Source organism: Haliotis cracherodii, unplaced genomic scaffold, assembly GCF_022045235.1.
Source record: "Haliotis cracherodii isolate W230 unplaced genomic scaffold, xgHalCrac1.p SCAF_2, whole genome shotgun sequence".
NCBI classification, from domain to species: Eukaryota; Metazoa; Mollusca; class Gastropoda; order Lepetellida; family Haliotidae; genus Haliotis; species Haliotis cracherodii.
In genome coordinates, this window is record NW_027266275.1 from 44,806,171 (window position 1) to 44,830,109 (window position 23,939).

Here is a 23,939-nt window from a genome sequence, read left to right on the forward strand (position 1 = left end):
CATCAGGCTGATCTCTTGTTTCTTCCCCATGATAAGGTAAGACGCAAAACGTATAAATATGCTTTAACCGTTGTGGATGTGGCTAGTCGCTACAAAGAGGCTGAGCCATTAACCTTGAAAGATTCAACAGAAGTAGCTAATGTGCTGACCACTAAAATGGTCCTAGCTATTTCAAGTAGATCCTGGTTGCGAGTTTATGGGATCGGTAACTAAACTGTGAACAAAGCACGATGTCGAAATCAGGCGTGATGAAAAAGAGGCCCACCGTAGTCAAGCTATCATTGAAAGATTTAACTGGACATTTGCGGAACGTTTGTTTGGCTATCAGTATGGGATCGAAATGAAATCGGAAGGATTGAGATCAACAGAATGGGTGACACGATTATCAGCTGTTGTATCAGCGCTGAATAATGAAGTAACAAGATTAATAGGGAAGAAACCATCCGATATGATTAAAATGAAATCTGTGACTTCCGAAATCTTCAGCACGGAGGAGAGGCAAAGAACAAAAACTTCCGGATAGAGTAAGCGTAAGATATTTATACCAGCCGGTGAACTCGAAGGAGGCCTACGTCGCGCAACCGATTCGATTTGGTCCCTCAAGACATATAACATTAGTCGATTGGTTATGAAAGAAGGAGAGCCTATTCTTTATTATCTTAAAGATGGAACGGGCAGGGCATTTGTACAAGAAGAGTTGCTCATAGTTCCAAACGATACTGTATTACCACCCTAAATAACCATAAGCATAGGTAGTTACACCATCCTTATCAATCCATCTCTTTGTATCTAAGGGGGATATGATGTCTTGTTCATTCTTAATCCATATATCCTATGATTGTAACTTCTTAAAGAGTTCATCTCATGTTTGAACGTTCTACCATTGAATAATGCTTCTTTATACTGTTCGTGTTTGATATGCTTTTTTACCACATACTTCTTAACGCCTTTAGCTTTTCTTATCTCTCCATTATCGGACTTCCTTATAGAATACATCTTAGGTCTTAATCCGACATACTCTGCTATAGGAGTTATCAAATATCTTGCTTCTGTTAAAAGCCGGACTGGCTATAAGTTTCCTGAGTCTTTCTTCCTCATTAGATCTGACTAATCTAACATCAACACGCTTCCTTAGATTCTCCATAGTTTTACCAAATACTGAGTTAATCATGAGCTTATATAGATTCTTTTCGAAATCGCTAGTAGCCATCTTTCTTAAATCTGTGTTCAACCTTATTTAGGGCTCCATCCAAGGGCTTTGATCAAACTTTAGAACTCTGTGTATTTTCTTTAGTTTCATACCTAATGATAGATATAACTCAAGATTTCTGTAGTGAACTATATATTTTGTCTTATCCATCAAATTTGGTACGTGTTTTTCTACATTAGCTAACCTGCTATTACCCATCAAGGAGTGTTGATATTCCGACATCCAATCTTTGTTAACCATTAATCTTAATTAATTAAGAGCTAGCGGATAACTGTTATGATCTTTAAGTAATGAAGTTGGATATTCCAAGTCAACTTCTAGTATGTACACTTTATTCATATTGATATTATGGATATCATTCTCTTCGATATCATCGACCCACTCAAAACCACCCGTGGGTAAAGGTTGACTCATAGCCCATCCATACAAATTGTTGGCATCGAGATATAATATATGCGTGTCGGGTTTACTCGGATCATATCCTTCCACTAATTTATTATTAGCCTTAGAATACCTTTTCGCTACCATCGATATACCACCTCTTAATCCTTTCTCAATAAACAAGTGCATATCGTAATCGGTGAGTAGTTTTAGTTCTACACCGGTCTTCTTCAACAATGCATCCCACGATAGTCCGGGACTGGAATAGTACCATGCCGGGTCCAAGCCTTATTGTTTTAAACATGTCTTTCTAAATATCTCGAATATGTCGGCGAGTAACAGTGCATCGGTTTTTAAATACAGATCGTGAGAATCGCCTAAATTCTTACAACCTAATTTATCCCACACCGTCAGAGCGTGTTCATAATAGGCATTGGTTATTTAAGATTCTGTTAAGTTACTATAGAATGATTCAAGAGGTGGTAATTTAGTTTTGTCGAATATTGACCAATCATCCATATATTCGTAAGGATATACACCTTTTCTGAACAACAAATGACGAGTTAACAGATCAGTATATTGATTTGTTATTGCAAAGTCATCGGGATTGTTCGCATTAGCTAAATTGTCCAGGGAAGATAACAGAAACTGTAAGGAGTCTATGAATTTACTTTGCTATATTCTGGCTTTCCCATCCTTGTCCCTATAATGTATAGTTTTAGTCAACGAGAATGATATGTATTTTTCCATATTATTAGGAATACATGTTAAGCCGCCGTCGTTCTTTGAGAGAGCTTGCATAATGAGATGTGAATCATATCCTCTAAGGTTATGAAGCACAACGGGGATGGGTATTGTTTGAGAATTCATTTTTAGTTTCAAGTTACTCTCGTTATGCGCGGCTCCCCGATATTTACCCGTGACGTGGCAATGATCTTTTACGGAATCTCCATTCAGGGGTTTATTACAAACATGACAACTCGTTGACTTCTTATAGGACCTCCAATCATCCCTCGTCATACACATGGGTTTCTGACGCGATAAATTTTCCCTGATTATTCTCTCTTCATTTTGTAGATATTCTAGCAACTTTCCAGCTGCATCGGGACCTCTATAAATCACAGGCGGGTTTGTTTTCCCATCATACCTTACAACTATATATCCAAACCCACAAGGAATATGTTCTTGAGTTTTGATTGCTTCGGTTGGTATTTTCTATAGGTTTGATAAGCGCTTCGAAGTCAGCTTAAATTACTTACAGTATTGGCATTTGATTACAATAATGTTGAAATTTTAGTATATTTTTCCCTCTTTAGGCATATCGATCCTGGTAGCATTCTGTCCAACACCTCTGCAGTCTTTTTTTGCGCTTCTAATAGATCTTGTCTGCTGTACCCATGCAGGCATCTTTCACAGAAATATTTCTTTTCCTTATGATTTGTTTGATTGTATAATAGCCTGTTTAAACTCTTTACCCATGTATAATGATATTTCCCATCTTTTTCGATCAGACATGAATTGATTCTGGGAATATGTTCTGGAGTGGAGCTTATCCTGTGTACAACAATTCCTTCGGAATGTCCAAAAACATTTATAGCTAAATTATTTTGCTTTTCCACCTTATCAATTTGTGATATTGGTGTGGGTTCGTCTATGCCATCAAAGTTGAGTCCATAGTTTTGAGGATAGCTTGAAGGTCTATTTGCAATTTTAGAATCTATGGGGAACAATGCAGATCTTATCATCATTCTGAAACAGTCATTGGATTTATTTTTTACATTAATTATGGCTTTTTATGGCTCGGTATATTCAGTGCTATTGTCTGTGCTACTTTTACTCAATGACATTTTAATCGTCAGCCGGTATTTTATACTATGTAAATCATCTAATTCCTCGTTAATTTTACTCGATATGATAGGCTTAACATGATTAACATCCATGTTGGAATAAATATCCATCTTCCAACCTCTTAGATATTTACCAATGCCGGCTGTTGGTACAAATCTTAACTCATCAACAGTGGGTTTATCAACATCATCGGATTGATTATTATCTAGTAAAGCGATCAATTCAGCTTTTCTCATTCGAGAATAACCTCTCAGCCCACTGTTTTTTGCTTGAGCTTTGAGTTCTCTAACAGTCTGGGGTTTGTTGTATTCCAAACCGAGTAAATCGATCAATTCAGCTTTTCTCATTCGAGAATATCCATGTAGACCATGTTGCTTTGCCAAGGCCTTCAACTCTCTGACAAAAACCATTGTGATTTAATGGTATATGCAAAATGAGTCAAATCTCTAAATGGTTGTTTTTCATATATCTAAATACATATTCTCCCCAACCTATTCCTCTCGTTGATGTAATCTCTCTTCCTAGCGTAAATAATAATGTATAGTTAATGTTTCCCTGCCTGATGTAATAAGAGTGGATACCACAGTAAATACCCACAGAACATCGGTTGCATTGAATTTTTTCACACGAGTGTAAATCTGCACAGATTCATGGTTATACATCTATCATATCATTTGTCTAAATGCAAATCACATCTCCACTGGTGAGTCATCGCTGTTTATAGATTAGTTGATACGTAATAGATCATAGCTTATGTGTAGCTAAAAATACACAACAGTCAGCCTGACATAACTTAACAGCCAGTCAACGCTACTTATGGATTAGCAGTCAGGGTGACATGGCTGATAGATCATGGTTTATGTGTAGTTATTGTATAACCTAAAATAGCCACACCAGTCAATCCCAAAGCTATAAATGCTATCTCTCTGTTTTTTTGTTCCTCTGATGGTGTATAAAACTGACTTATTGTTGGTCTCTGTATTGGGTCAAGTTTTTTTCATAAACGAGGAAGTATTCGTGCATGGCAGATTCGACATCCTTAAACGTTTGAATTGAATGTCCTTGCTTATGCATTTCTTTATTAATAAAATCTAATCTCTCCATTCTGCGCCTGGCCCATTGTGACTGGGCTGCTTCGAGTTGTTCTAATGCTTTATTACGGTAAAGTACGGTTATAACGAACTCAAAGGGACTACTAATTTTAGTTCGTTATAAGCGTAGTTTGTTATAAGCATACTGTAAACAGGGAATTTTTTTGCGACCGTTTTATTATTGAGAGATTTGCGAATGAGACTCAATCGCAAAAATTAAAAACGCAAAAATAAGTATAAATAATACATACATACTTTATTCATTGCAACACGTCATCAAATGTTGAAATAATCAACCAGAACCACAAGTTACTCTATAAGTTAAAAACACAAATGAATGCAGAATGGTCACACAATACATCACAAGTGACAGTGTAAACAGACCAATTAGTGTCACTGTTACCTCACAGTCATCCTGCCTTCTTCCAACCTCACTTGATTGCGTCAGTGTCCTTTGCAATTTTGTCCACACAGGAAACAAGCCATCTTGCGTGAATCAGTTTCATGACACTGGTCAACTTTCCGGCCAACTCAGATTAACTAGCTTCGGAGAGAAGCTGTCTATTGTTTGGTAATCGAGGGGTCATCTCAACATGGCAACCATCAAAAATATCTCGTCGCAGTATTGTCTTTGGTGTGGTATTCGCAATATTTTAATGGCGCAGAAATAAAGCTGTTTACAGTATATACAGCATAACTCAGCAAATAGTCGGGACCAAAAAGTAAGTTCGTTATTTCCGTCAGTTCGTCATAAGCGTGTTCGTTATAACCGTAGTTTACTGTATGTCGTTTACGCTCCTCTTCAACTTCTTTAGCGTTTGATTCCCTCAGAGTAGAAAATAAATAATTACCCTGAAAAAGCTAGAGCATTAACAATAGCTCCACCGACCATCATCGCAATTGTTGCCATATTCAATAATATAAAATATTCAAATGTTTAATTACTTCATTATGTCTTCTGGGATAAGCCCTTGTTTGATGAGCATATCTTTTGTAGCCATTGCTAATCCAATATCAAGAATGATCATACCGATATCATAACCATTAAAATCTAGCTTGGGTTGTGTGGCTTTAGTAATCATTTTAACTATATGGGCATAGCCAATGGCCAAGCTGCTGACCACCGCTGAATGATACGTTGCATTTACCAACATTTTACCGTCTGTAACTGGAGTAGTCATGCTTTTTATAGCATTATATGGGGGCTAACCTCTAAATGAACTTCTTGTTGTGTAATCGGGGGTGACGTTTTGACTTCTCCGGTCTTATAAAACAACCATACCACCGCTATAGCAACAACTCCTAGTGCCCAAGTTTTAATCGGACGACTATGTTCAATATTTGAATTATTCATTAGTTTCGCCTTCCTCGCTAGACCACCCTTCCTACCAGCGGCGATTTTTCTGGGGTTCTTAGTAACTCTGGCTTGTGATTTCGCAATTACTGATATTTCCTCATTCACAATCTGTTGTGATTGTACATAGTAACATAGCCGAAACTATTATTTTAGTCATGGTAGCTCCCAGTCTAGACTCGTAACACGGATACAGTTTTTTAATTTCTTCATCGGTCATGTTATCAATTTTTTTCGATGGTATAATTTTCCCCCAAATATTGGGAACATTTTCCAACGGCTACCAAAGCAGCGAGTCTTTCTCTATGTTTATCTGTATGTTCTTCTGTATGTTGATCTGGTTCTTTGAGCATTTGTTCGATGAGTTCGTCGCATTCCATAATGTAATACTTAAGGAGATATTTAAGTCTAACATAATATAATATGGTGTATCCAATACAACTCGTAATAATAAACTGTTGCAAAAGAATTAGGATTTCAAACCACATTATTACATAATCACCGCTAATGTTCAATATATCGTATTTTTGCTATATTTGCTATATTTTTGCTATAATTTTGCTATAATTTGCTATAATTTTGCTTTTTTTGCTATAATTTTGCTAAGCAATTGCATAAGCAGCTGGTTGATCGGTTTTTAATACGAGTTTACAGTGCTTCGTTGAAGCTAACAGTTTTCTGACTTTATCTCGTTCGGGCTTGGTATAAATAACATCATTTTCGCGTAAACATTCCTCGAATGAATCTCGGTCTTTGCAATGAAACAAAGCTACCCATTTGGTCTGCTCTCTGAGATCTTTCAGGACAGAGTTGTATTTTTAAGTAAGTACCCAATTGTTATGCTGAGTATGTCGATCTGAGAATGCTAAATATGAAAGCATATCTTTCTTTTTGGTGAGTTCTTTACTCGCACTGCAGTCGTCTATTATGAAAAGGGTTGATTCTCCTTTGTATTTTTCCTGACATACTCGTAAGAAGTCTTGTAAACGATCGCTCGGATCAACTTTGTACACCCCATCGTCATTTATTACCCAATCTCTCGATAGGTATGTTTTATTAACGCTTATAGTCGGACACAGAATAATAATATGATCGAAAACGTCCCGATAATGACTTTCTAAAGTATCTAGAATAAAAGCTGTTTTAGCACAACCCGTTTGCTCGCAGATGATAGCGCAGTGCGGTTCTTTAGGTAAAAGATTAATTATAGATTGCTTGCACGAATCTTCCATTCTGTATAATCACGTACAAATATATGTTTAATTTACCAGCCGATTCCTGACACCCTTGCTGGCATTTTCTATTCTCCGTCCACTATCGTGTAATTGGTCATCGTCCATGGTTCGCATGTCGAGCCATAGCGCATACTTCGTGGTGAGGTATTCACCCATCGATACATCCCCGAGAGACAGATTTTTCGCGAGCGCGTTAACTTCTGGGCTTTGTTTTATAGAAGGGAGTTTTTTAATCTCATCCCATTGTTGATACGCTAGCATTCCTTGACTATATACTTTTGTAATCTTGGATGGGAATGGGATGCTGATTTCCTTTTCTTCAGCGCAAGTTATACGCTTTACACTTACAAGATAATGTATGCAAGCGGAAAGAAGTTACATTCACAGGTAATCTAGGAGATTTAAGCGATGTCGACGTTAGTAGACTCAATAAAAACACTTCGTATAATCTTTCTTGCAACGATGATAATAAATGGACTATGATCGAAGCAAAAATCGAGTGGCTACTGAATATCGTCATAACCCCACTGTATGTGATGACGGGTAAGGCACATAATTTAACTACGATAATAAATAGTGGTTCGTACTCGGGGCTTATATCCCATCAAAACGAAAAAGTGTGTTAGTCTCTCCCCTGCCAGAAAACCCGGGTTATATGTTATTTAGTCGTCCGGCATAAAAAAATGTTAGTTTAAATTTGGTTACTGAATTCAGTAATATAAAACAGAACTTGAGTGCAATACCTGATCTTTCTACACTTATTATTGAAGTCTTGTTCGGAGATGCACCGGAAGATGCACCAACATCAACGTTGCAGTATTATTTATATGGGAGCATCACCCGTTGCAGCATTCAGGGGGTCCAAATTATTTAAAAGTGACAGCATTTCTCTTACTAAGATATTCATGCCGTATGATATACATTTAGTAAGGTTGATGTATACCAGGGGTCCGGAAAATTTAAAATCCCAATTGGACATTTGCATTTAGGCCACGCCCCCTTCAGATAGCATATTTTAGTACGACTTTTCACACAGTACAAGTTTACGTATTCATAATATGATGAATTATGAATTGTTTCAATTTAAATTGTTTAATTCACCGGACAATTAATAACAAATAATATCATTTTAGATATACATGGAAAACATACGTTTGTTTCTGTTATAATAACGATCTGTTAACGTAGCGAACGGTCTAATTAATATTCATGAGTTATATTCATGAGTCTTCTCAAGTGTACGCGTTGTAACATTTGGATCGAGACTATTATCCCATATTTGGTTATCAAGTGACCTCACGGGAAAAGTTTTTTTTTAAACTAAAGATTTTTTTAAAAACAAGACAGATAATTTAATCACAAATACTAAAATATCGTTGATAGCAATAGTTATTTGAACACTTTTTTCATCTGTACTTAATTATTGACCATAAAATTTTTTGACATCGATCGTCCGAGAAAGCAAAATGGCGGTCAATCAAGATTCAATATAGGACTAGCTACTGAAAACAATAAAATCTGCAAATCCTCATTGTATGTCAACCAAGTGAAAGTCGTTAGCCACGACTTACAAAATGATCGTCCAGACTTTGAGGGTTTGGCAGATCCGCTCGACTGATCTGCATCGGTCGACTGGCTATTGTCACGCTTTCGCTACTTGTCTGAGGTTACGTATCGTAGCATTGTGAGGATAATGAGGTACATCGATGATGCAAGGTATTTATGTACAGTTGTAAACACCTTTCACTCAAATTTACAAGATGTTCTCAGTAATTAATCCTCGATTAATCAGTGTCAACTCTGTTTATTGCCTATTACAGTGATTGACCGATTGGACTATCATGTAGGTACGATGTATTTACAGCAATCAAAACAAACAAAGCTTGTCAGTGTAGTTAATCTTCATTGTGTTGCAACTGCAGACAGAAACTGCTCAGTCCTAACAGTTGATCATGTCCGGTCAAAATTTAAGAATGTCCGGACAATACTTTTGAAAATGTCCGGTAAGCAATATTTTAAACCAGACATTTGAGATTCCCAATCGGACATGTCCGGCGCATATGACGGTTTCCGGACCCCTGATGTATACTCTCAAAACATTTAAGCAAGACCAATTAAAGACTATTATATGATATAATAATAATATACACTATGGGTTTATATCCAGCGCTCGATGAAAAGATGGATACTGTTGATGGATTTCGATTACATCAAATAAGCGACATAAAACATCGAATAGAGAAGGAGAGGGAGTTGAGACTTGGATTGTATAAAAAGTATCGCAGAGCCGTGAATGCTCTCGACGGAGTTGACACTGTGCTTGTAACAGCTAGCATGGGACTCGGTGTAGCTGGTGTTGGTTTATTATCCCCCGCCACGAAGTGGAAGGGGGATATAGGAATGGGTGCTGTCCATCCGTCCTTCTGTCCTTTGGTCCTTCCGTCCGTCACATTTCATTTCCGGAGTAGATCTTGAAAGCCGTACCATATTTTTTCACCAAACTTGGCACATAGATAGGTCTAGTGGTGAACCTGTGCCTTTTGATAGTTTAGGATTTAAAAAAAAAAATTTTTTGAGTTTCCATGGCAGCGACTTTGATTTAGACTGAAAATGGCGGTAGTCCTCGTTTCCGGAGCAGATCTTGAAAACTGTACTATATTTCTTCACCAAACTTGGCACATAATGTCATCTCACAGTATTGAATACATATCCTTTCTTCTTGGTAAGTTCTGGATTGCTTGAGTGTATGTTCCTCCAAAAGTGTCATGGACACAGTTGTTGCATTCACTGACTAACTTCATGCAGAAACACAACTCATTACAAATACAACAGTGTAACTGATCTTAAACCTACTCAACTGTATAAACACTATATATTCTTGTCAACCATACTCTGTACTTCACTTGCTTGATAACGGTGTCAGAACCTACACCGAAACCATCGCTCCTAATTGTAATAAAAAAGTTGTTCGTCCATATGTCTCATCCTTACTCATTACAAATTCAATTACATATTCTATCATAATCTGCAGATGGCAAAACAACACCAGTAATAACTTTTTTTAGTGCTGCAATTAGGCCATTTACAAAAAGGTCCAGTGAATATAGTTCACAGGAGCTAATGCATTGCACACAACCCGACATGTCATATTGGTGGGGGATGTGAGTATTTCATGCTTGTTATCAACTATAATCGCTGTGCCTATCGAACTTGGCATGGAAATAGCTGCCAGAGTCTCAGGACTGGCAGGAATAACTATAAAATTTCTTTCTCTCTAAGTTGCAAAAGAAAGCATTAAAACATGATAATATTCGGATACTCGCCGAAGCAAAGTTGAAAAGCATTGAGGACCATATTTCAACAGCAATGGCTGATTGTAAGATATCCGAGGAGGAGTTTCGTTTAGTGCTGTCAGAACTCACCAAATACAACGCAATGAAGCAGGAGATTAGATCAAATTCTCGTAAGACCAGTGGTATTAGCGAAGACGAGAAAAAAAAGTTCATAGAACAGGAGAGACAACAAGTGCGTCAATTATTCCGTGCCAAAACCAAAGAACTGGTTGGTGATTAAAAATAGATTGCTTACTATCGTTATATCGGACTGCATAAAATCATATATTCATTTAGACAATTGCTTACATAAGTATATAATAATGGAGAATTACAAACCAACAAAGGAAGAACTCGAAAAAGCTATTGAAGCATTTATGCTCAGGGACAAAATTATCAAATGGAGAGAATTACCACAAGGTATATATTATATCAATGATGTCAAACCAACCAAATACGGTCATCAATTGTTTCTTTCCAATTACCAAGAAGAGTATATAGTCTGGTTTCCTAGTAAAATGAACGAAGAACTTAGTAAAAATGTTGAATATCACTTTGTTAAAAATAATGGTATGCATATTAGTAAAAATAATAGAGAATATTTTCATTACAATTTAGTTTAATCTCATCATTGTTTTTGTACTAATGGTATCAATGATTGGCTCAAGGTAGTGGTGAGCTAGAGCCAATTTAACTTGATCATCATGCGATCAGTGAACGCATCATCATTTTTGCGTAAAAAAATTCCTCCTGTAGTAGCAGTATAGGTATATAGTCTGGTCATTTTGGTCGAAATAAATGGCCAACCTCAAGAAAATTGCAACAGAATTAATTCATACTTTATGTTATTTGGTAGCATGTCAGCTTTCAGGAAAAAAAAGTCTACCCAAATCAACTCATGGGAATGACCTTTCTCAAGGTCACAAGATATAGGCCTATATAATTCGTATTTTTGTATTCTTGGATATTTGTAAGAAGAGATTCAAATTTATTATAGTTTTCTTTCTAATATAACTAAATTAAAGAACTATCTGGGTAACTTTTATTTACTTTATAAAAAAATATCACAGGGACAATTTAATTCATTATAATAGTTCAAGGTCAAATAGAGGACATATATGAAGAGTGGCCGAGAAGTTAAATGTCGCCATAGAATTTCAAATATTGGAATGAAGTCATAGATATTATATTCAAATGTAAGATAATCACACTTCATATATCATTTTGAGAACTTAATGTACTAATTGTGAAAGAAATCACCTAATTGTGTGTGTGTGTGTGTGTGTGTGTGTGTGTTGGGGGGGGAAGGCAGTCATACGTAGCCATTAATAATTGTAGCCAGTGACAGTCTGAGGTTACAATGAGCAAGCCTCCAAGCCTCCGAATGAAATATTTGCTATTTTATGTTATTTGGATGCAGGTTTTGACGTTTATATAATTCCAAAGACAATGGATGATTTTGATAAGTCAAGTGTCCTTCAATACAAGTTTTACAATTTCGTACAAGTAATACTATTTTGTCCGTAGAAACGGGTCGTGGAAGAATGTTCCTTTGATTGAGACTCTGCCCGAATTGTGACTCGCGTACAAGGGGAAATGAATATCATATGTTCCAGTGTACTTGTTTTAGATTTGAAAGAAAATTATTACCGAACTATCGTCGTATAAATCCCAACTTTTATAAACCCCGATGCTTATTCACAACTACTGATAGTTGAACACTCATTCGTTTAAGTAAGTATATTGGTTGCATATTTCAGAAGTTAATTTTGTTGTTGTTGTATAATGCCGCACTCAGCAATATTGCAGCTATATAACGGCGGCCAGTAAATAATCGAGTCTGGACCAGACAATCCAGTGATTGACATCATGAGCAGCGATCCACGCAATTGGGATCGATGACATGCATCAACCAAGTCAGCGAGTCTGACCACCCCATCCCGTCGCCTTTAACGACAAGCACAGTCGCCTTTTACGGCAAGTATATATGATACTGTGACGTTGTTGTGCTAGATGTAAATAATATAACGTAGCTGTAGTTTCGAAAGATAATCCAGTAATAAAACACTTACAGAACAATAATCATCTTTATTGTCAATTTTATCATGTATGCTATTTCTCATATCACTTTAATACATTGTAATTTGTATGTGTATCATGTTTGGGAGAGGCATTCAGATAAGCAAAATTTGCTTGTTTGCCAATCCCTCCACTTTATGGAAATAAATATGTTAATATCATAAAGAACTGGAACTTGGTAACGCATGGGTAGTTGGCCGACTATAGTCTATTCTGGTGAAAGGGGCCCCGGCGAAACTCATGTCAGCCGGTTATCTAGTACTGTCGCTGATATGCTGAGTGAACACAGGCTATACTGACTATAGATTCATTTATTTTAGTGAGTGAATCTATTTAATTTGAGTATTAGTAGAAGATAATCATAGACTATTGCATAGCATAGCAATATGGCAAACGCTCAAGTGAGTGAGTGAGTATGGTTTTACGCCGTTTTTAGCAATATTCCAGTTATATCAAGGCGGGGGGCACCTGAGTGAGTGAGTTGGGTTTGACGCTGCTTTTGACATTATTCAAGTTATATCACAGTGTGTCAGCTTAATGTGGAAGGAAAGCCCGAAGTGATGCAGGTCTTAGACGTTTACCTCTTCGGTGAAACCCACAAGCACGGGTATGGTGCTGACAAACCTAGAAACGTAATCGGGGCGGTAGCGAGTACAAAGATTTGATTTTAATGAGATTGCCCCGAGGGACACCAGAAACGGGCTTCACGCATTGCACCTATGTGGGGAATCGAACCCGGGCCTTTGGCGAATAAACACACAAGTGCCTCGCTGTATCCCAAACAATCTTTGGGGACAGTATTTGGTCTACTCCTGCTACAAATTTAGTTTCAAGTCAAGAAACGGAGACAGAATCCACTGGCGCTGTTGTCTGAGATCATGCCGTTCCAGAATGGTAGCCGTAATTCTGAAAGAAGAAAAATGTCTTACAGCATCGTGCCAAAAGAGAGTATAGTTGTTTAAATTCCTATATATTTCAAGTAATTACATCTGCATTTGCTGAATTTTCCTGGTTCCGTTTTTCACCAATTTCCCAGACAAAAAAAAAGTTACAAGCTGGTTAAAAGAGTTAATTTTGTGACTTTAAACAGTAAAACAAATGCACTCAAGACGAGAAATGTCAATATCGGGTGTTTTAGAAATAGGTAACTTGTTCCGATATCAATATTGTCAAGATTGGTTGTAAAACGTAATGAATTTAGTGAATTGCAAATTACGTACGCATTACGCAAATGATTATACATCATGTCACTCATGGGCTTCCATACATTTTTTATTTTATCAAGGAGGGTCCACTTTTCCATATAATTTTTCACATAATTATGTTTCTAATAATTGTAACAATGTTGGATGAATTTATAAAAGAAAGGAATATGGTTATCGGTCGTGTTTAACACACATGTTCTCTGCTGGTGCGGCTGTAGTTTCATAGCATACGACGCGACACAATTTATGGTTGATGGGCATGTTAGAAATGTATTGGAAGCCAACTGCTATTATTTTCATCATTATTAATTACATTTTTAAATAAATGTGTATTTGTCAACTTACCATGAAATAATACGGCTCCGTTATCGTTGTTTTTTTCTGAATATTTTCCAAGGCACTAGCAGGATCACTATGAATTATCTCCCTTTGCGAGCTCTTCTTGATGTACTGCGACCCGTAGATGCCATATTCTCCTCGTTGGTTTTTAACTTTTTTGATGCGGGAATTAACCATTTTCCCGAAGGTTGATTTTGGTAGACTTTTTAATACAAACTCAAATACATTCAATTAAAAGGAAACAGTCGTAAAATATTCTTTTGCAATTTTCTTGAGGTTAAATTACAGAATGACCAGACTAATATAAATCTGGCTCCAGTGGGGTTGCGGCAGAACCCCCATCACCTATACTACTTCTGTACAAAGTAACCTCAACAACTTTCAACATGGCACTAAAGGGCTTGGATGGCTGATCAGGATATACTTGTGCAGACAAGGAAGAGTTCTTTGAAAACATCACCTTCTGTGCAGTCAAATGCCTTCATGCAGGGCAGTAAGATGCAACTCGGTGCATAGTTGACATGGTTTATGTTTTCTTGCACATCGAAAACATCAATCTCTCAACCAAGATTCAACTTCCAGATCAGAAACCTTCTTAAACTCTGGGCATGTATTAAGAAAATGATCAGCTGATATACATTTAGGACAGTAGCCCTTGTACTTTGGTTTGACCTTGAGCTGTTGACCCTGTTGTCTGCCATTTGAAGCATTTTGCTGAGCGTAGAATGTTGATGCAGAACTTGTTTCCTTTGTTGGCTAGAGACAACTGTACGTCGAGACATTCGCTTATCAGACTTCATGGAGGCACTCCTAGGCACTGCTTGATGAGATAATCTCTTGGTCCTTGATTTTAGCTGTAACCACTGGCAAGATGGGTCAAATTGTATGTTGCATTAGAACCAGAATCATACAGTCCCTGTTTGATACAGTACTCTGTAAAGTTGTCACACATCCCATGTGGAAGCTTGGTGATCAGAGTTGACACATGTGAAGCACAATACAGTTCACTCTGCATGGATTTCAACATCCCAACTAACAACTGTATACATAAGGCAAAGTTCTCAAAGGCATCATAATCTCCAAACCTAATTGGTAGACTGTTAAGCAAGGCACTTGTCTCACTCTGAATCAGTTGGCCCGCACTGACACATGTGCGTAGCAGCTCCTGCACAGCTTTTGTGTAAGGAGTAGGATGAAACATGAAGGCCACAGCAAGCTGTCATGGTTTATTACCAAGTTTATCCAATAATAGTTGATACTTGTAAGATTCAGTCAGGTGTGGATGCACATCAACTAATGTCTAAGTGCCATCTTCAGTAAGATAAAGTCTCGTTCCTTGCAACTATTGAATTCTGGTAGAGTAGGTTTCGGAATTCCATACACAGATGGAATCAGCATGGCATTCATTGGCAATTCAACACTGGGAACATCTGAAGCAAGTGTGGGCTGAGGTACAATGGCAGGTGATTGATTGACATGGGAATCCTTATTCTGTCTAGGTGCAAACACATCAGCACTTGGACGGAGAGTGTGATTATGGTCTACATATGAATGTTCAATTTCACGTTTGATATGTCTATCAGTGGTTGGTTCACCTTGATCAGTAAACTGCGTTGGGTATGTTACCTCAGTGTTAAGTTCCCTGGGATAGGATGTCTCACTGACTACTGGCTCCTTTATCTTATCACCACGGTCAATCATTGATGAAATCAATTTTGCTTCTTTATACCTGTTCTCTGCTTCTCTTAAGTTTCTTTCTTTAGCAACCTGTGACAACCTACTTTCCTTCTCTTTCTTTATAGTTCTCTCCAATCTCTCTAGCTCATGTCTAGTTTCAGATGCTTCAGCCTCCATATGCTTAATGTGAACAGCTATATCTCTATCTTCTTCTAACTGCTTCTTAAGTTCATCAAGTTCATGTTTACGTTTTACTGCCTCAAGTTCAGCAGTTTGCTTAGCACTTAGTCTTGACAAAACGGAAGAACTAGTAGTACGTGCACTTCCCACACTTATTTCCGATCGTGTGGTCATTATTTCATCAAGTTCATGATTCATGCCAACTACATAATCTGACAAATAGGCAGGTGGTCGTCTGCGCCTGAATGAAAACCGGACGGGGTGTCCGTCTTGCGAACGCGACCGTGTTTCACCGGGCATATCAGTGTCATCACTGTCCAAGTTCATAATAAGGCACAATATATCTGGGTTGTGGGACCATGAAAAGAAGACGAAGAAGTCCTCAGCAGTTATTCAGACCATTTAATGGCAGTCTATCATTTCATTGTCATCGGCAAGGCATAGCAGTTTGTCAACAACACGGACAGCACGTGGTTACATTAAAAAATATGAATCGGGTGCACACAACTCTCAAACCAGAACGGAACAGCAGACAAATGAAATCACACCCCACAACACAGCATCAGCAATAGGCGAACAGCCTTACTATTCTTACTATTATTGAACAGCATTCATTCATTACTTAATGACAACTATTGTTTTTTGCTTAATGACGCAGTACTTTTGCTAAGACTTTGTCAGCTGAAACAGAATGGTCTACACATTTCAGAAGTTCAAAAACTCGATGCACTGCATACAAGAAAATTATTTAGCGTTAACTGAATTCTTGTAATGCTGCATAGAGCTATCGAAATTTTCATTGCAATCAGAAAAAAAGTGGCAATAAGAAAATGGCGTAGCAAATGTCAATCAAGTTATTTATTTTTGTGTCTATTGCGACCTCTGAATTGTTGATTGTAAACAAATTGAAATTTAGGTTGCATTGGCAAACGTTTTAGCCACAACTTTTGAGGCCTGTGTTTGTTTACAAACAAGAGAAAAAAGCGGTTACATGATAAGCCTCCACCCGTGTTGTGGTCACTGGAACAGAACATTCTGTTGCAGAATAAATCGAGCAGAGCCGAGAAAGGTCTGGAATTTTCGTCTTTAGTTTACAGGGGACACAGGTGGCCCAGTTGTCTAAGGCACCGCGATTCGCTGTGCAGAATTGCGTCCGTTGGGCACGCCAGAAACCTGTGATTGTGGGTTCTAATCCCGGTTCGCCCCAATTATGTTTCTAGGTTTGTCAGCACCATACCCGTGCTCGTGGGTTTCACCGAAGTGGTAAACGTCGGAGACCTGCATCACTTCGGGCTTTCCTCCCACATTAAGCTGACACGCCGTGATATAACTGGAATACTGTTAAAAGCGGCGTTAAACCCAACTCACTCACTCACTCCTTTGTTTACAAACAAAGCTTCAGGACGGTCAACGTCCTCACCCTGTAAGTTCATCAATTTCTATAGAGTGCAGTTAAGTTTGATAATTCACTGGGTACTCATCTAGTTGTGAAACAATCACAAAGTACTGCCACGCCTGTTTCCATGTTCCCCAATCATCTGCCAAATCACCCAACATTTTCAGTGGCGGTGGAGGTGTCAAATTAGGCAACAGCATTCTCTGACCATGTGGTATCTGAACACCCACGTGCTCATTATGTCCACCTTCTTGCTGACCATCCATAATGTTAATGAGTTATGAAATTGAGTGTGAATATCGTGTGATATGTCCATTCATTCACCATTCTGCATGCGTATTTCGTGGTTGTAAAAAACAAATATGAACCCACTGAAACGTTTGATATCACTTCTATCAATGATAGAAGTGCCAAGAAAGAATACGACATATAATAAATGAGATTTTATTGCAATTTAAAAAAGTCATATTTTAAAAAATCATTTTGATTTCACTGTCATTTCATCAGTTCGTGTATATTTTGTCAGTGGCTTAATACTTCTCCAACCACTATTTCCTTTATTGTAGACACCTCAGCCTCACAGAGCAAAAGCAGCTGTTTTGAAAGCACCACCTAAATCAGCACCACCTTCCAAAAGAAAGACATGTTCTACCACAGAGAGTGACAAGGTATTGACAACACACATATAAGCATTTTGTCAACAAATTTTTAGAAATACTTCAATTATGTAGTAAAACCTTACAACCTCTTATCATCACCCTCCGTGATCATGGCCTTTTGTCCCTCTACCTCCTGTCTGTTGTCCGTTAACTTTTTTTCTCCTAAAACAGACTAAATGTATGAGCCTTAAACCTAATGAGCATGTCTGACATCACACTAAATTTCTATCATTATTCTAAAATATTACACAGTAGTTTCTTCAGAAAGATATGTGTAAACTAAATCAAAGGTAGACACTGAAATGATATGTGAACAAAAAGTTGGTACCTTATATTGCTGTGTATGAGACGAGTTTTTCGTACATAGAATGAGGGGGCTTTCAATGGTGGTCATTTTATACACAGGGTTGAAGAGTTATTTTTCCCCTACACAAAGACACTGTGAGCATGTAACACCGGAAATACAATGTCAACAAATCTGTACTGAAATATGCAAATTAATCATGTAATTACACCGTCTGGTTATAAAAAGAGTTCATTATATATCTGGACTGATGTTTGTAATCTATTTTATTATTTTTATTCAAAACTTTATTCAATGTTGTTTATATTCATTTTGGGGAATTCGTATATGAAGTAATCGGAAGATCGCACAACTCACCTTTATCTACAGCAATTATGGTCATATTACCGCTATTGATGCCTTGAAGCAAACTTTAGTGGATAGAGAATGGATATATATAATATCATAAATACCATACATTGACTCGCATAAAAGTCAAAATTATTGTAACTTGACTACTATATTTCAAAATAAAGTTTTCGCTATCGCGAGTGCGGGAGCATCAACGGTGATTGGTCAGATTGTTCCATACGACGAAATATCCAGCAATAGCGATCAGCTGGCCAAAAGTGCTATGCTTATTAATTTATTTCAAATATATATAATAAAGCTGAACTCAAATAACATGATTTTGGAATAAATTATTCCTGATAAAATAATGGATTCAGATAGAATTCTTCTGATCATTGTATCAAAATTCTTTAAAGTTATATTAGTGGGTAATTTTTAACTGACTCACCGGAAGATTCCGAGAGACGTGTGTACAGCTGATGGCTACTAGCAGCTTAGTTTATGAGAAAATACAGACGGTAATCTTGATCTCTGCATATACAACAATGCCTATCAGAACACAAAATACAATTTAATCGGTAAATCATCATGTCTAGTTTTTCTTCTTCTCAAATTTCAAATTTGTCTTGTGTTGTTTCCCTGAATTTGTTCAAGGCATATGATGTATATTTTGGTGACATGTTTCATTCCGATAGACAGGGTATATGAATTAGCTTGTACAGAGGGGTCACCTTATACGTGGGGTTGCTTTATAGACGGCGATATACGGTAGCAACTATTTGGTAAATTATTTCAATTTCACTCAAATTTCATTCAAAATTCATGTCGCAGCATTGTTGTTTCATTGTTTTACTGATTATGGACTTTTGTCAACATATTATATTGACATGTAGTGCTCATTCCACACCATTCACATGCAGAATTCCTGCATTATTATCCCCCGCCACGAAGTGGAAGGGGGATATAGGAATGGGTGCTCTCCGTCCCATTTCGTTTCCGGAGCAGATCTTGAAAAACGTACCATATTTCTTCATCAAACTTGGCACATAGATAGGTCTAGTGGTGAACTGGTTCCTTTTGGTAGTTTGGGATTTTAAACAAAATTATTTTTCGAGTTTCCGTGGCAACCACTTTGATTTAGACTGAAAATGGCGGTAGTCCTCTTTTCCGGAGCAGATCTTGAAAACCGTACCAGTTTTCTTCACCAAACTTGGCACATAGATAGATCTAGTGGTGAACCTGTGCCTTTTGATAATTTGGGATTTTTCAAAAAATTATTTTTTGAGTTTACATGGCAACGACTTTGACTTAGACTGAAAATGGCGGTAGTCCTCGTTTCCAGGGCTGATCTTGAAAAACGTACCATATTTCTTCACCAAACTTGGCACATAGATAGATCTAGTGGTGATCTGGTGTCTTTTGATAGTTTGGGATTTAAATTTTTTTTAAAAATTTCGAGTTTCAATCGCAACCAAATTTGGCACATAATGTCATCTCACAGTATTGAATACATTTCCTTTTCTTGTTGGTAAGTTCTGGATTGCCTGAGTGTATGTTCCTCCAAAAGTGTCATGGACACAGTTGTTGCATTCACTGACTAACTTCATGCAGAAACACAACTCATTACAAATACAACAGTGTAACTGATCTTTAACCTACTCCAACTGTATAAACACTATATATTCTTGTCAACCATACTCTGTACTTCACTTGCTTGATAATGGTGTTAGAACCTACACTGAAACCATCGCTCCTAATTGTAATAAAGAAGTTGTTCGTCCATATGCCTCATCCTTACTCATTACAAATACAGTTACATATTCTATCATAATCTGCAGATGGCAAAACAACACCAGTAATAACTTTTTTAGTGCTGCAATAAGGCAATTACTAAAAGGTCCAATGAACATAGTTCACAGGACCTAATGCATTGCACACAACTGGACATGTCATATTGGTGGGTGATGTGAGTATTTCATGCTTGTTTGGAAAAGTCTCATGTTTTTAAACCGCTTGGGCTCTTTTATAGGTGCAATTTTATTTTTGTAATAACATTGAACAACATGGTTGCATTTTCTGATTTAATAAACAATAAAATTTATGTAATGATTACTTGTTTGCTTTGATCTGTTTTTAAATTAATACGTCAGAAGACAGATTGAAGTTTCCATCGGAAAGGTTTTCACCTGAAATATTCCAATGTCAGGTAAAATATTCCACCAGAGCAATGGAATCTTTTCACAGAGAAAACACAATGTTGTGAAACAATTCTGAGGATCATATTAAAAAAATGCTAAATGTAGGTCATGCAGGGTACACATTCATTATCTTTTACAACCAGATGCAACCAAGTGAATTAATCAGGTTTTACCATCAAAATATTGGCTCATGATTGGTTATCATGATTTGAAAAACTGTATATTTTTCAATTTATCCTGCAGTACTCCTTAATGCATTTACTGCTTACTTTTGATGAAGCTGTGCGAGGTCTAGGCTGAAGAAAAAGCTGTTCTAACCAGTTGTGAAACAGTAGCTGGCTTTGTAGTTAATTATAAATTATTACCGTCAGACGTTAGTTGGCTTAGCAGGTGTTTTAACGCTTGTTATTTGTAATAATAAATGTGAATTTTATATTTTTGTTTGTGCAATGATAATACCATCTATGTCATTATAATGCAGTTCATCTAGTAGTATTTCAACCCTAACACTTCGACTTTTCCCCCCTTCCACTAGTATCTGCGGCTGCTACAGTGGGACATGGGGGCTATTACCAAGGGGCCTGGTTTACTGAGAAATGGCTGGAGGAAGTGCTCCATTGTATGTTTGGTGATTTGTCTATGGCCTTCATGGAACTCTATCCGATCGTTGTTGCGGGTATTCTCTGGGGTCATCTTTAGGAGAAAAAGCGTGTGCTCTTTCATTGCGATAATCAGGCTACTGTTTTCATCATAAAGAAGGGTAGATCTAAGTGTAAAGGTATCATGTCCCTCATGGACAGCAGCAGTCAACAACTTTGTGGTACTAGCTCATCACGTTCCTATCTATCATGGCATCAAATGCTAATCCTGTGATGTATGGTATATCTGCAGTTATAATTGCATTTCTCACAATATATACAGCAACAGTGTTTTTTTCCCCATTGTTTGTCTTGCCTTCATCTGGAATCTGGATGACAATGGTTGTGTAAAAAATCGTGGTAATGGTTAAAAATATTTTCAAGTGATAAAAGTAGATATTTTTTGTGTCTCATGTTTTCATTACCCAGTAGCAATGTGTTTTGGCAAAGTCACACTTGTCTGAAAGCTCCTGATGCCGAAGTCACTTGATGTGTGAAACTTGGCGTGTCCCAGTGATTAGTATTCCCTGTTGATTGGCACGCCAAATGTCATTTGCAAAACGCCATCCATATTTTTTGCATGCGTTTCTCCCTTCAAGCATCAACTAACTAGAGAGGGGGTGGACGAAATGAAATGTATACTCAATATCAAAAGTTTCTGTGACACTAATATTTTAGTGTATTTTTCAAACAAGTAAAGTTTGGTTTTCAATATTGTAGTACATGTATGAAATCAAGTCACAAAAATGCAACTGCTACAGAAAAGCATGCATTCCATGCAAAAGTTGACTTTTATGCACTACCCAAGAATGAGTATAAAAACGTGCGTTAACGGGATTCCATATGCATTGTTTAGCATCGTACTGACAACAACCACTCAGAAAAACAACAAAATTAGGCAATTATCCAACATTATGAAATGCCAAGCCTGTCCGACAATGAGTGTCTGCGGGCCATTGGTATGCTTGAAGCAGGATCGAGTCAACATGAGGTTGCAAGACAATTTAGCGTCCACAGAAACACCATTTGGTATTTATGGCAACGTTTGCAAAAGATGAATGCAGTGAGAGACCATCCTTGCAGTGGCAGGCCACTCGTAACCAATAATCGACAAGACAACTGGATTCGAACAACACACCTATGCAATCGATTCCAGCCAGCAACAGTGACTGCAAGAAGCGTCCCTGGCCTTCAAGGAATATCTTCACATACCGTACGTCGTCGCCGCAGATGTGCAGGGATTGTCGCCAGAAGACCCGCCAGAAGACCCGCCAGATGTCCCATTTTGACAGGAAACCACCGTCAAGCACGTCTACAGTGGTGCAGACATCGTCTACGCTGGACAGCCATGCAGTGGGGACAAGTTCTATTCACTAACGAGTCTCGTTTTCACCTCAGCCACAGCGATGGACGGATTCGAGTGTACCGACGTACCGGTGATGGTTACGTCAATCATTGTGTCATGGAAGAAAATCGGTTCAGCGTTATGGTTTGCGGTGGGATTACAGCAAGACAGAGGACCCGTTTGATAGTGGTAGACAAAACAACGTGAATGTCATCCCCTGGCCGGCTCGCTCCCCTGATCTCTTACCAATCGAGCACAGGTGGGATGAGATGGATCGGCACCTTCCACGTCAACCACGTGTTGCACAGACACTCCAGGAACTTTGAAACATGCTCCAACAGATATGGACAGATATCCCAGAGGAAGCCTGGTCCATTCCATGAGATGAAGATGTGTTGCTTGCATCGCAACCAGAGGTAGACACACACGCTATTTGATTTGTAAATTGACATTTTGGTATGTTCATGTTTTTTTATGAAATCACACATTTTCTGAAGTCAGTATGGCAAATTAAACCATTTGAACACTTACAGGAGTCTTTTATCATTTTGCAAACTGAAATTGTTTCAGATTTGGCAAAAAACATAACTTTGCATAAAATCGTATTCAATGTCAAAGTAACTGTTGTTGTTCAGTATAAGAAGCTAAAAAGACAAGAAACAGTTTACTCTTTTTTACAGAGGCAAGGTCGCACTTCATAATATTCATACGGGTGTGAAATGGCATTAATTCGTGGATTTTTTCCCCTGATCACACACAGTCTACACTCAACACAAAGCTTCAGCGAATGTGAAATTGTTCGTTTGAGCGGCATTAATTCTTTGACAATTTTAGCAATGAATTTTGGCAAAAATAAACTAATCATCATGTTTACTAGTACAAGAATGAATAAAAAATTACTTGGCATTATTGTTCATACAAAATTCAAACACATGTAGTTCAAACTGTTTGCCAGTTTCTCTCGGTCGATATGTCTGTCAGCTCTCGTGGCTACGAATACCAAAGCTTTTCGTTTGCACATTCTCAACAACATCAAACTGTGTAAACAGATTCTACAACAAGTGAGGTTTATTTGACTCTTTCAAGCGAGCATAGGCCTTACATTTTAAAACAACAGTAAATATTTCAATTGGAACAT

At 37.6% G+C, this 23,939-nt stretch overlaps 1 protein-coding gene across 3 annotated transcripts in view; it reads left to right on the forward strand.

Annotated features, from left to right (window-relative positions):
* Positions 1 to 23,939, forward strand: part of LOC139469159 (nucleolin-like) — a 374,233-nt gene that overhangs the window by 21,494 nt on the left and 328,800 nt on the right. For all 3 annotated transcript variants that reach the window (XM_071251294.1, XM_071251292.1, XM_071251293.1), the window contains exon 2: positions 17,894 to 17,995. In XM_071251294.1, coding sequence (XP_071107395.1) covers positions 17,894 to 17,995 — 102 coding nt within the window. The remainder of the gene's footprint in view (positions 1 to 17,893; positions 17,996 to 23,939) is intronic.